This window comes from Melitaea cinxia, chromosome 29, assembly GCF_905220565.1.
Source record: "Melitaea cinxia chromosome 29, ilMelCinx1.1, whole genome shotgun sequence".
Taxonomy (NCBI): Eukaryota; Metazoa; Arthropoda; class Insecta; order Lepidoptera; family Nymphalidae; genus Melitaea; species Melitaea cinxia.
Window position 1 is genome coordinate 8,911,814 of NC_059422.1, and position 14,161 is coordinate 8,925,974.

The window sequence follows — 14,161 nt, forward strand, 5'->3', positions numbered from 1 at the left end:
TAGCTACGTCGATAATTATCCGTATACGATTGGGTTTCTCCTATACACCTGTGTTCTTGGCTAAATTGCGCATTCGTGACAGTTCCTTATGTGAATGTGGCTTGGAGGAAGGATCTCTCGGTCATTTGTTTTTTAATTGTCCGAAATTAACTGCATCACTATATGATATGTTTCCCAAAAACATTCCGCGGCCGGTTAGTGTTTGTTTTCTTCTAACTTTAGTGCCAACTCCTTTTTGTGTTGTCTTAGCTAAGTTTATTAGAACAAATGATATAAAACTATGATTTACCATAAAATAAAATTAAATAATCATTTCAAATATTTTCAATTAAGCGCAGCTTAAGCGGCTTAACCCACTATTGTACTGTCAAAAACGGATTGTCTCCGGACTTCAATACACTTTCAACACCTGTCATTGGCAAAATCATCGGCGAAAAGCTGATGGAGCCATAGTCTTTAAAGAAGAAGAACATGGTGAAGCTGTTATTAAGATAGTATTTATAAATTGCTGCTGTCTTCCAAAGAAACGATATTTTTGTCCAGCTCTCCAGAAGATAACTTGTTGAACCGTTTTCTCTTATCGTCTTTGCCGTGGTGTTTCTTGTGGCCCTTGTTCTGTGATAATTTAAATACTTTATAAATAATGCTACAGTTTTACAATCTCAGAGAAGTAATTTGCAACTTTGCGGAATTATGCAAAGTTGCAAAGTATTTGTATATGATTGTAAAGGAAGGAATTCTTCTTTGTAATGCAAAAATATATAGTTATGAGATCACCTTTCGCTTCTTCTTATGTCCGTGTTTCTTGTGTTTCTTCTCGCCCTCAGCCGACGAGTCGGGCACATGTGACTTGCGTCGGTTTTCTACAGGAGCCATGTATGTTGGTGCTGGTTCCTTAAAATAGATTCATTTTATATTATTTATTGATTGAACATAATTATAATGTTTGTACATACATTTTAAGGCACAATATCACATAGACGCCGACACTATAGAGGGCGCCACGGTCGCTTAGACTGAATGATTGAAAATAATCGAAAATTTCGATCTAGCGGGTACATCGTTCCATAGCTTAGTTGGCTAGAGCACCGACACGGTAAGTCGGAGATGCAGGTTCGATCCCCGCTGGAACGGTCGATTTTTGATATGATATTAAAAAATTGTTCACAATATCACACTTCAGCCTATCGCAGTCCACAGCTGGACATAGGCTTCCCCATGTTCTCAGGCTGAACTCATGTGTTTTGCCCTAGTCACTAGGCTGGGCAGGCGAGTTGGTGACCGCAGTACTGACTTTGTCGCACCGAAGACGCTGCTGCCCGTCTTAAGACACAACATAGTTATGTTATATTATTATGTAAGTTAGTTTACCGTCTACTTTATATAAAAAGGCTTATAAAAATTGAAGAAATTTATCGTCTATGTAGAAAAATCCTTACATAATAATGTTTTATACTGATTATGAAGGAGCCAGTGAAAACAAGTTGACAATAACTCAAAACAAAAGGCAATTAATAAAAAGTTTTTAGACAGTTTTTACAATACGAATAAATACGTATTTGACCCAATAGTGGGGCACGTTGGTCGTTGTGCCGTGTTACCTTGGGTTTGTTCGCTCTCCTGACGCTGTTACTGGCGTCGCTGAAGTAGCCGTTCATGTTCATGTTGGAGTCTTCCACGAAGAGTGGCTCGCTCGTGACGTCACTTCCGCGCAGGTACTTGCTGCCGCGGTTCTTCACTGAGAACCTGGGACGTGAACACAGGTTTATTGTGGAACTGAAGTAATACCTATGTGTTTGTTATAACTAGGAAGATAATTTATATAGTGTAACATTAACAGATAAGTAATTAATTCCAAAATGAACAAGTTCCACTCAAATACGTAAAGTGCAAAAATTCATAAAGTGAAAAACAAATTAAAATCATTCAAATTAAGTAATTTTATGGTGTAATATATGTAGTAGTGTATATATTCTTTGTTTGTATCTATTTCCATATTGGACGAGGAATTTATTACGAATCATTTAACTTAAAATATACATGAATAATTGGAGTAATTATTTTATTTTTATTAATAGCTACAGCTTTCATAGGATATGTTTTACCTTGAGGGCAAATATCATTTTGAGGAGCCACAAATTAATCGAAAATATTAAAAAAAAATATCACTTTTGTATGTGCCGAAAAAGTACTGATTTTTAGATTAGGTGCTTAATATAATAGTGAGATAAAAATCAATTATTTAGACAACAGAGTGCCTAGTGCGAGTTTTGTTTAATCCGTCTCGCAATAACGGGCGTAAATTTTAACTTCATTTTGTATGGGAAATTCGGCATTTCAACCTAGTTCTCGCGTTTGCCGCTAGATGGCTCTGTATCGATTGTATCGTATACTATTCGTTATCGTCTAGGCTGCACTGTTTAAATTCCTATGCAAAATAATCTTCACGTATAAACGCGTTTCTCTCATGTTTCTGTGAATAAAACTCGCACTAGGCACTCAGAATACAAAGTGAAGCGAGCGTTAGGCAATGCCCAGTTACCCACCTCTTGTAGTGCCCATTGTCCGGGTTTGATTTTTTTGGTTTCTCTAATTCGTCCTGTACAGTTTTATGGCCTTGTTTCGACGTTTCACTGTCCGAACTATAAATTAAATTTACAATGAATCATAAATTATTTTAAAACGTTATATTAGTATTATGTGTAGAATAAGAATTATATAACAAAAATCATTTCTTGGGAAACTGAGTTTTCTATGCGAATTTTACCAAAAGTGCTATGTGGCTACGGCACTAAAGAATTTAGCCACCCCCTCTCTTCCCGTGGGTGTCGTAAGAGGCGACTAAGGGATAACACGGTTCCACAACCACCTTGGAACTTAAGAAGCCGATCGATGGCGGGATAACCATCCAACTGCTGGCTTTGAAATACACATGCGACAAAGCCAGTACTGCGGTCACCAACCCGCCTGCCCAGCGTGGTGACTATGGGCAAAACACATGAGTTCACGTTATTTTTGGCGTAAACTTGTGGAGGCCTATGTCCAGCAGTGGACTTTATGGGCTGTAATGATGATTTACCAAAAGTTCTGTTGTTAGAGTCTACTTACTCAAAACTTGTATACTTTCCAGAGTCCTAATCTACATTCCTTCCAAAGCTTTTGACACATTGACCAAAGCGTTACGACACTCACTTATACTTCATTATCATCATTCCAGCCTATTGCAGTCCACTGCTGGACATAGGCCTCCACAAGTTCGCGCCAAAAATGCGTGAACTCATGTGTGTTGCCCATAGTCACCACGCTGGGCAGGCGGGTTGGTGACCGTAGGGCTGGCTTTGTCGCACCGAAGACGCTGCTGCCCGTCTTCGGCCTGTGTGTTTCAAAGCTAGCAGTTGGATGGTTATCCCGCCACCGGTCGGCTTCTCAAGAACCTTGTTATCCTTTAGTCGCCTCTTACGACACCCACGGGAAGAGAGGGGGCTATATTCTTTGGTGCCGTAGCCACACAGCAGACTTATACTTCAGTACATATAATTCTTTATCCGAATGTCGTACTAACCGTCTCTCTAAACTGGTCAACTCGTTTTCATTTCCCTTGTTGTGAACTTTCTCGCTCATCCTCTGGACCACATTCTCAATGTCCCTCATTCTGTTACCGATCGCGTCCACAAGCGCCTGCAGACCCGTCGGCTTGTCTTTCTTTTCGTCGTGACTCTGGAATTTAGAAATAACGTCGACTTGAAATATTGGTGCTCACTACCAAATGATTAATTTATTGCAGTTTTTAACCGCCTTCAATAAAAGGAGGAGGTCCTCAATTTCATTTTAAATTATTGCATTTGCATATTAATTGCATTCTAAAACTCATGATATATGATAAAATAGATTGTTTTAACTTGTTTTTTTATCCCGAAGATTTGCTTTATACCTTACAGTATTGTATTAAGGGAGGGAGGGATAAACCTGGCTCAAAATCGTCAGGGTTGTGGAGAAGAAAAACTTCATTTGAAACCCGGAATGGGTTCTCCGTCAAGCATTAGTGGCATAGCTCTAAAATGCGAAAGACTCCTGCGGCCGAACTGGCTCCACACGTATCGACTCGTCGTTCCTGTGAGCCTAGCCAGTGAGGTCGAGAGGGTGGCGAAGAGCTTAGGTAGCTCGGCATTCTCCTGAAGAGTGTCCTAGGCAATACAGTGTCTTTCAGACACTGTCTAAATCGTCTGCAATAGACGGATTAAGGCCAATGATTGTATTTTATGTTAAATTATTAAATATTTACACTATTATAGTTATATTAGCGTTATCCTCTATAACAAATGTAGAATAATATAATAAAATTAGTTTTTACCCTTGAATTGTCAACGTCCATCGCAGGATCGTGTTCGTTCCACAGATTTTGAGGAATGTCTGTCCAAGTTGCCTAAAAGCATTTATTGATCTTAACATTAATATAATTTAAACAGTTTTACATATATTTTGAAATACGGCTATGGGTGCTAAGTATATAGTTACATGGTTTATTTTCCTAATTCGACAATAACGTGTTTATGAAACTTTTTGAAATTTTTCTAGTTGATAAAGTAGGAGGGAAGGTCTTGGGATAAACTCATCCTTTATACGTATACGTGTTTTAAACAGATTCCCAACAAATCTCGTTAGAGTTTTTTGTTGGCGCAACGGCCACAGGACTCATTTGTGGCTGTTGCGCTAGCGGTTGCGGGTTCGATCCCCGAACATGACAAACATTTGTATTGGCCATACAGATGTTTGCCGTGGTCTGAGTGATTGTGCAGTCCTTGTAGGTTTCCCCACCGTACCTCGGAGAGCACGTTAAGCCGTCCTGCACATGATAGCGATCGTGACTCATAGTAGGGAATATATCCGTCAACCCGCATTGGAGCAGCGTGGTGGATTAAGCTCTGATCCTTCTCCTACATGGGGAAAGAGGCCTATGCCCAGTAGTGGGATATTACAGGCAAAGCGTATCAATGTGTTCGAGTATGAACAGTCCGTCCATGGGAGGAAAAGAGAAATAATGAAGGAAACTTACTTTTGGAAGTACATTTTGTGTAACGGATGCAGTGTCGTACATTTTTTCCTCCGAAACCTCCGCTACCTGATCCACAACCAATTGTCATTTATCAAGTGTGCGACTTCATATTTATTTTTGTACCAATATATTGAAGGTAAACGATTGTGGATATCATAAGAGGCGACTAAGGAATAACAGTTCCACTACCACCTTGGAACTTACAAAGCCGACCGATGGCGGCATAACCATCCAACTGTTTGCTTTGAAACGCACAGGCCGAAGGTGGGCAGCAGCGTCTTCGGTGCGACAAAGCCAGCCCTGCGGTCACCAACCAACCCGCCCAGCGTGGTGACTATGGACAACACACAGTTTACGCCATTTTTGGCGCAAACTTGTGAAGGCCAATGTCCAGCAGTGGACTGCGATAGGCTGAAGTGATGATGAAGTGTATGATATTAAAGGTATGAGAAGTATGAGCCGACCATGGATAGAACATACGAAACCTTGTAATCAATGACCAGTTTATTAAATCTTAATAAGTTCTACTCAGATTTAGAGTTAATACTGCTCCGGAAAGAGAACCACCTTAAGGAAATTTCATTATAAATTTAATGTCAGAAGAAGTTCTTATTATGTCGTGTAGTAAATTAACCGCAATTTTTCAATGGTTCTTAACTAAATGGGGTGGTGTGTTTTGACTGTTAAATTATGGTGCTTTTATAATAATTCTCAGTTTAGGAAATATTTCAAAGTATTTGCAATAATCCGACAGTGAATATTAATAGTATCTAATATTACAATAAGTTGTGTTCATTATAATTCTTAAAAATTATGTGGTGTCGTGGGACACCAGGTCCGAAGTTCCTTCGGATAGTGTATAGGCAACACAATTTGAAAAAAAAAATGTTGAATTTTATATATATTTTCTAGTTCTTGATTTTTTTAATTTTGTTGATTGGTTTTTATTAGGTACATATTACAGTATTTAGGAATTTTAGTATTTTAGAAAATAACAAATACCGTAAAATAATAATCAGACAAAATAATAATAAGAATTCAAACTATTAAGTGAAATAAAAAAACATATGTCTATTTATTTTTGTCGACAGTATAAAATTACATAAATAATTTAAAAAAAAGTTTACTAGTAATATTTTAGTTTTACAAAAGTCATATTATACAGTCGTGTGACTGATATTACGTCACTTCCGTTATAAATTTTTCTAACGGTTTTAGTTTTACATTTATGTCAGTTCGGTCGCCCAGCCAAATGTCAAGCCTGCCGTAAGGAACTTCGTTCCAATATTGCAAAGTAATTTATGCAATATTTCGCTGGTATTAGGATTAAATTTTTTAGTTTTATTTTATTTGTTTAAGTAAGTAGTGTGATATTAACCTTGACATTCAGGGGGGTCTCTTCAAAATCAACCTCATTGTGTTCGCGGTTCTCGTCCGCCACGTCGGACCTCGACGTGGGCTTTCTGACGTGCTTGTGTCTGAGGGTCAAAAAAAATTATTGAAAAATCGGCCAAAGTAAAAAAACAACTCATAATCGATTTTCTCACAACCACTATATAAAAATTAACCCTAATTAAGTAGGTTGAATGATTAATTATCAAACTACATACTACTACTACCGGGCATAGGCCTCTTTCCCCATGTAGGAGAAGGATTAATCCACAAAGCTGCTCCAATGCGGGTTGGCGGATATATTCCCTACTATTAGTAACGATCGCTATCAGGTGTACATGATAACAACCGGGACCGACGGCTTAACATACTACTACTACTACAACATTATAAGTGAGGTAGGCCACAGTAGCAAATATCCTGCTCAAAATATGGAGCACCCCGACTGGGGAATAACCTCGACCTTACAAAGATCACAGCTACATAATACGCCTTTCAAGCAGGGTAAGTCTTTAGATTAAGAACCGTCGAATTATCTAAGCTCAAAATTTGACAGTTTCTTCAACTTCAAAAAGGGTTCTTAATCTAAAGCCTACTAAACATTAAGACAAACTATGTGTGGTTGAGGTAACTTAAAGTTTTGAACAATTTTATCTTAATTGATAATTGAGATCCAGACTTGATGAACTGACTGATGAAATACTAATTTTGGATAGAAGTTTTTTTTGTGAAATAATTTACAATTTTGAAATTCTAAGATAAATAAAGTTCGTTAGGATACGACTTAATAAATACACTTTTTATTAGTGGGCAGTAAAGAGTTAAAATGTATTATTATATAACTGTATGAATATTACCTTGTATTTTCATTTTTTTGTGGATTCAGTGAATCTTTCTCATCGTTTCCCGTAGACAACGCTATCTGTGAAAGGCATTAAGATAATTAGCGACCCGCCCCGGCTTCGCACGGTTGCAAAAATTATCAGTGTTATACTACGAGTATATTATGCATTTTCATTAATTCATTCATTACAGCCTATACAGTCCACTGCTGGACATATGCCTCCACAAGATTACGCTAAAAATAACGTGAACTCGTGTGCTTTGCCCATAGTCACCACGCTGGGCAGGCGGGTTGGTGACCGCAGTACGGGCTTTGTCGCACCGAAGACGCTGCTGCCCGTCTTCGGCCTGTGTATTTCAAAGCCAGCAGTTGGATGGTTATCCCGCCACCAGTCGGCTTTTTAAGTTCCAATGTGGTAGCGGAACTGTGTTATCTCTTAGTCGTCTCTTACGACACCCACGGGAAGAGAGGGGGTGGCTATATTCTTTAGTACCGTAGCCACACAGTACTATATACACACGGAGTAAATCCTAGTGGTGCCGTTGAGTGTGAGGTGTCTATTTTTCAATTTTAGTATACAATACGTTACCACGATGTCAGGCGCGGGCGCGGCTCGTGACACGGGCTCGCAGTCGGGCGCGCTCGTCGCTCTCTTCGACGTCCTCAGCGTCTTCTCGCGCGGCTTGTCCTCCGCCTCCGACTGCATCTCGTACACGGGGCCCGCTGCGACGTTTCTGATCACAAGGTTTATATAATTCTTATAATCATGATCACGATGTTTTTCAAATTATGTGAGAGTGTTTATCTCTTCCGCAATCCTCATCTAGCCTACACCGGCAATCTTACGTAGACCGTCGGTCCAACGGGCCGAGAGAAGGAAAGTAACCGATGGCCCACAGAATGAGCAAGTTGAAGTGGCGGTGGGCTGGTCATCTGTGTCACAGGACCGATGGCCGTTGGAGCAGACGGGTCCTGGAGTGGAGACCGCATCTTGGAAAACGCATTGTGAGACGTCCTCCGGGCCATTGAACCGACGATCTACGTAAGATGGCCGGTGTAGGCTGGATGAGGATTGCGGAAAACCGGGATGTCTGGCGCGAACTTGGGGAGGCCGACCAGCAGTGGATTGCAATAGGCTGAGCTGACTGGCATTTTTATTTAGCATTGATGGACAAATTCAAAAAGTAGACAGACCAGACTAAGTTCTTTAGAAATCATATAAAATAAAAGTGGCCATGTCAGACAATGTCAGTATAAAATTAAGTAGAAGAGTAAAACATTACACAAGCAATGAAGTTGTTGACAAGTATTGTAGATAAAATAAATGAATAGGCGATGAGTGATTTGCTAAAGAAAAAAAGTTTTTGAAGTGAAACTTGTATAGGCCGCATGAGGGTAATATTTTTACGGATGAAACGTTTGTAGATGTGCAACTTTTTGATGAAACGTATTTGTCGAACAACAGAGCCACCTAGCGTGTACTATAGAAACTACAAAGGTTGTTACATTAATATCGATAGTATTACATTGCAAACTAACTAGATGGCGCTGGAACGGAAATCTAAAGCTTTAAATTTGTAGAAATATAAAGGAGACTTAAAAATTAGTTTGCCAAAGAAACTTCACTTCTGATATGTGTACTTTGTACGCACGCACTTTATTTCTGTTATTAATAAAGTCTGTTCTAATAAATTTATACGAAATTAATAATGTCCTTTCTAATAAAGTAAAATGACTTACTTCGGTGAAAAGTGCTCGTCAGTAGGAGGCGGCTTCTTCATTTTGTACATGTGGCTCCAGGGCGCCGCCGGTAGTGTCTCCCACGGCTGACCAAGCACTCTGGTCCAAACCTCGCCTCGCACCACCACCAGACATCTAATAAGGATTTTTTTTAATCAAATGTATTGTAATAAATCGTTAATCATGGCATTGGACGCCGATTTTACGAGAATGTTTTTAATTTTAAGTCCAGTGCAGTGTCTGATAATTTTTTGGGAACTAATTATAAAATAAAGTCCTGTCATGTAAATTAATTTTAATCTTAATCTTTATTCATGTAACTGTAAATAATTTTTCAAAAAGGAAACTATATATTTGATTTGATTTATTGAATCAGTCTATAATGAGCCGCCCCAAGTTATACGTTTAATTTAAGATATGTCACTGGCGCCGCGTTGGCGCAACGGTCACAGCATGGATTAATGCCCAGTAGTGGGATATTACAGGCTGAAGCGTATGTCACTGCTCGTGAGCCAGAGCTCTGTGACCTCACCTCAGCCGTGTGCAACAGTACGGGAACTGCATGTTGGTGTCCTCCACGACCTCCTCGCACTCTATCGCTGACTCGGGGGCCTCCACGCGCTTGCAGCTGTAATAAAAATAATGCATACTTATTTTTTATTTGATTTTCTTTTATACTGTAAGGGTGGCAAACAAGTGTACTGTCCACCTGGTGGTATGCGGCTATAGTAGCCAACGACGCCTACTCCAACACCAAAAACATTGCAAGCACGATACTGAAGCAGTGACCCTACCCTTGACTTCACCCCGGAGCTGTTGTCACTTTACTTGCCATGGAACACAACACTTTGACAGCAGCGCTATTTAATTATAACCAAAATCAAAATCAAAAACAGCTTTATCCAAATAGGCCCCAAGAGCACTTTCGAATCGTCATTTTACAAATTAAAACTTTAAAAATTTCTAAATAAACTATTATTTTTGTAAAACTAAAGCTACCACCGATTCGGAATGTAGATTCTGCATGTAATTTTCTGTTTCTGCTGACTTAGCACTACCAGCGCCCTGGGAGAGATTTTTACGGCGCCCCTTAATTGCGATTTGAGCCGTACGTAAAAAGGTAAAGAATATACCGATTTGATGATGTAACCGGTCCGTATACATTTATAAACATTTATATATAAAAGGTGTGTGTGTACTTATTTTTTTTTTTATGTCACTAGGTCGGCAAACAAGCGTACGGCTCACCTGATGGTAAGCGATTACCGTAGCTTATAGACGCCTGCAACACCAGAAGCATCGCAAGCGCGTTGCCGACCCTATCCCCAATCCCCCCAGGAGCTCTGGTCACCTTACTCACCAACAGGAACACAATACTGCTTGAAAACAGTATTATTTTGCTGTGATCTTTTGTAAGGTCGAGGTTCCTGCTGTGCCCTACCTCAGTTACTTATGTACGCACGTAAGAAGCTATACTTCATTGGCTAGCTAACTTCACGTTGCTTAACTTCGTTGACTAGCTAACTTCAAGGTACCCGTTTTTTGTGACGGTGTGCGCGCGCATCGTAAAAATTTACTCTCATCATTTTCCCTAACCCGCCGAAAAAAGTATAACTTCGAAAACTTACACAAAATTTTACTTACCCAGCAGTTTGTTTAGTAAGCTTATCAATCTAAATTGAGATATTGTCTGTCTGTATAACTGATAATTCTTCGATTATATGAAAATAATAGTGTCCAAGTACCAATTTAAAAATTCAACTATAAATTATTTTCTAAAGAAGTTATATCTGTTAATCTTATCGAGGACAATTTTACCAGCTTGACACTTAACAAGCTAAATCTAGCTAAAATTTTTAGTTCTTCTGCTAATTCCTTTGCAGTTAAACTGGCGCTTTTAAAGCTTGGCTTTCTATATCCTTCTAAGAAAGTGCGGCATATTTGTAACTCACATTATCTGTGCCCTTTGTGCCTGATGATACTCTTAAGTCCATAATATGTATTATTTCTGTTTTGGTGTACAATAAAGTGTATTGTTATGTTATGTTATTATCTGCATTTACCGAATCTACGTTTTTTGATTAGAGAACAAACGATATTAATTATAAAACAATCCGAATGAAACTGTTCGGGTAGATTAGCCTCATAAGAAATTTGAATATCAGTTTTCTGAGTTTAAATAGCCAAAATATGATGATGCATGGATGACACTAATTTCAAAACAGACTGCTTAACGCTGTTTATTGTGACTTTACAACGTGTGTCACTAAGCTTATTTTTATTACATATATATATAACAAAACTATACAACACCATCGCGCCCTACCCTAACGCCACAACTGATCGTCTGAAAGGTTAAGGAAGCATCCCCAGTCGAGCTGCTCCAAATTTTGAGCAACATATTTCCTGCTATGCCCTATTTTAATACAATTTTTCTAAGTATATCACTTAGGGCACGAGCCGTTTAAACATCAGTTTCTTAATGTGCATACACATTACACATTTTTGTAAGTCTCCTTTTGTTTGACGGCGTTTAAATTAAGTAAATAGTTACTTTATTTGTCATGTGTGACAGCGCGTAAATTGAGTCAATAGTTACTTTGTCTGATTTAGTGTTAAGAACCCACTCACCCTACAGAGTAGATGGCCAGATTGCGGCCGCCAGGCTGGCAGCGGTGTCTCGAGCACGAGTAAGCGTCCGCCCACTCCGTGTAAGCCGCATGCTTCTTCATAGTCCGGGGGTCCGTGCAGACTGTGGATACATGCTTAGCTTGATATATGTCATATGTTTTGCAATTAATATAATTGGAATGTGTTTAGATGATAGGCCAGCGTAGTCACAGCAACGGTCTATTGCACTATGGCGGGGGACTTTTAAGACAAATACTTGCATTTGACGACGCGTTAGCGCAACGGCCACAGACTTATGGCTGTTGCGCTGGTGGTAACAAATTCAATCCCCGGATATGACATACATTTGTATAGCCATACAGATATTTGGCGTAATCAGGACGTTTTTGCTTGTGTTTCCAATTGAAATTTATTAATCATCTCGTAACGTTATAACGTTTAAAAAGAACTTACACTGATCCTTAAAGCTCTCGGTGGCCGGTCCCGCCATCACGACACTCAACAAACTCAAAAACCTTAGAGACCGCAACGTCATGTTGTGTTGATCTTAGCGGTCGCCGTGCTCTCAGTTCTGTGTGCTTTTCCGCAATAAGTAAATGTCGATAGTCCTCAGACAATGGAGTGTTCATGGCGGTACTGTCGTGCAGGCAATCGTTTAAGTCGTAAGTCTTAAACCAAACTTAAGCAATATTGTATATACCTATATATATATATATATATATATATATATACCTATATATATATATATATATATACATATATATATATATATATATATATATATATATATATATATATATATATATATATATATATATATTTTTTTTTAATATGTATGTTCGGGGATAACTTCGTCGTTTATGAACCGATTTTGATAATTCTTTTTTTGTTTGAAAGAAGATATCCCCGGTGTGGTACCATGATAAGGAAACCAGGATCTGATGATGGGATCCCAGAGAAATCGAGGGAAACTCTCGAAAATCTGCAAAACTTTTTACTGGGTGTACCGATTTTAATTTTTTTTTAATTTAATCGAAAGCCAATGTTTATCATGTAGTGACATTTAAATTTCATCGAGATCTGATTACAACTTTTGGAGTAAATCTGTGATAATGCGTATTTACTTGACTATTTTTTCATTTCCTACGTTGTATTACCTGTCGATATAATTGAAGTCGGTTTTTTTTTCGTTTGCCTGCAAACACAATTATGTTATTGTAACACTTAATAGTTGTGATCTTAGACAAATATAACAGACTTTTGATTTTACTTGAATTTTAGTATCCGAATTATTCCTAATAATGCTTATTTGAAGTCTTTTTTTTTTTTATGTCACTAGATCGGCAAACAAGAGTACGGCTCACCTGATGGTAGGTAAGTGATTACCGTAGCCTATAGACGTCTGAAACATTACAAGCATCGCAAATGCGTTGCCGACCCTTCCCCCAATTCCCCCAGGAGTTCCGATCACCTTACTCACCACAGGGACACAGCACTGCTTGAAAGGCGTACTATTTAGCTGTAATTTTACATGTAGTATATATTAAAGTGAGAGCAATAAATGATTTTTTATACGACCTGGTACCTTACTCACCACATGAACACAACACTATTTTAGAGCAGTGTTCAGTTGGGCTAATTTATAATCAGAATTTTAAGCAGAGTATTTCCTCCTTTGCCTACATCTCAGTAACCGGCCACTACCACGGCTTACATTATCGAACGATTAACATTATTTTGTCTTACTAACTTTTAGCAGCGGCTTCGCTTGCATTGAATTTGTTTTTTTTCGAAAAAAGTATCCTATGTTACTTCTAATACCTCCAAGAACATGTGTACAAAGTTTCATGATGATTGGTTAAGTCATTTTCGCGTGAAAGCGTAACAAACAAACTTACATTCACGTTTACAATATTATAAAATTAGGGACGTATCTAATACAATAAAATTAATAATAGTTATTCTAAAACACTTTCAAATTGTTCTTCGTGATTGTACGCCGCAGGTTTACATCGATAAGTTTTGTTTACAAATAAACCACGAGCACATCCGGAGAGGAGAAGTATACCACCGCGAGATTGTGTTCCTTTACTGTTATCTTTTGGAGACTTTTTACGTTTATAGTTAGATGCTTACCTTAGTGTATATTTGATGATTTTTATTTCATTCAATGTTAAATTTAGTAATACTAAGAGATAATACTTAGAGATAATACTTAGTAGTACGAGTAGATAAGTAGTTCGTGAAAATAAATTCAATGCAATTTTATTATAATGAAACAACTTTTTCGTATTTTACGCGGTTTATTACGTTTTTGACATGCTCGACGTTTCGGATACTTTAGAGAAACCGTGGTCACGGGAGGATGTATCCGAAACGTCGGGAATTTTAAAAACTCAATAAACCGCGATAAAATTCGAAAAAGTTTTTGATTAATTCAATTCGCTAAGACTTGTAAGTTATCGAACAGTGAGAGTAATTACTATTTCTTTTATAACGCT

The 14,161-nt window shown here is 38.3% G+C and overlaps 1 protein-coding gene across 1 annotated transcript; it reads right to left on the reverse strand.

Moving 5' to 3' along the window:
* Positions 1-498: 498 nt before the first annotated feature.
* Positions 499-12,195, reverse strand: LOC123667809. Its single transcript, XM_045601647.1, has 14 exons — positions 12,114-12,195; positions 11,661-11,781; positions 9,562-9,657; positions 9,030-9,164; positions 7,879-8,023; positions 7,303-7,367; positions 6,432-6,531; positions 5,054-5,119; positions 4,352-4,423; positions 3,563-3,717; positions 2,547-2,642; positions 1,602-1,746; positions 778-894; positions 499-615 (listed from the first exon to the last, which is right to left on the reverse strand). Exons 1-14 carry the CDS (start codon positions 12,193-12,195, stop codon positions 499-501), a joined length of 1,512 nt encoding a protein of 503 aa, XP_045457603.1.
* Positions 12,196-14,161: the final 1,966 nt, after the last annotated feature.

Excerpts from the sequence above, each read along its gene's own strand:
- LOC123667809 (XM_045601647.1), bottom strand. The coding sequence starts at position 12,195 with ATGACGTTGCGGTCTCTAAGGTTTTTGAGTTTGTTGAGTGTCGTGATG. Across the intron at positions 6,532-7,302 it reads CAAAAAAATGAAAATACAAG|ACACAAGCACGTCAGAAAGC; the intron begins GTAATATTCATA and ends TTTGACCCTCAG. Across the intron at positions 4,424-5,053 it reads CACAAAATGTACTTCCAAAA|GCAACTTGGACAGACATTCC; the intron begins GTAAGTTTCCTT and ends AAATGCTTTTAG.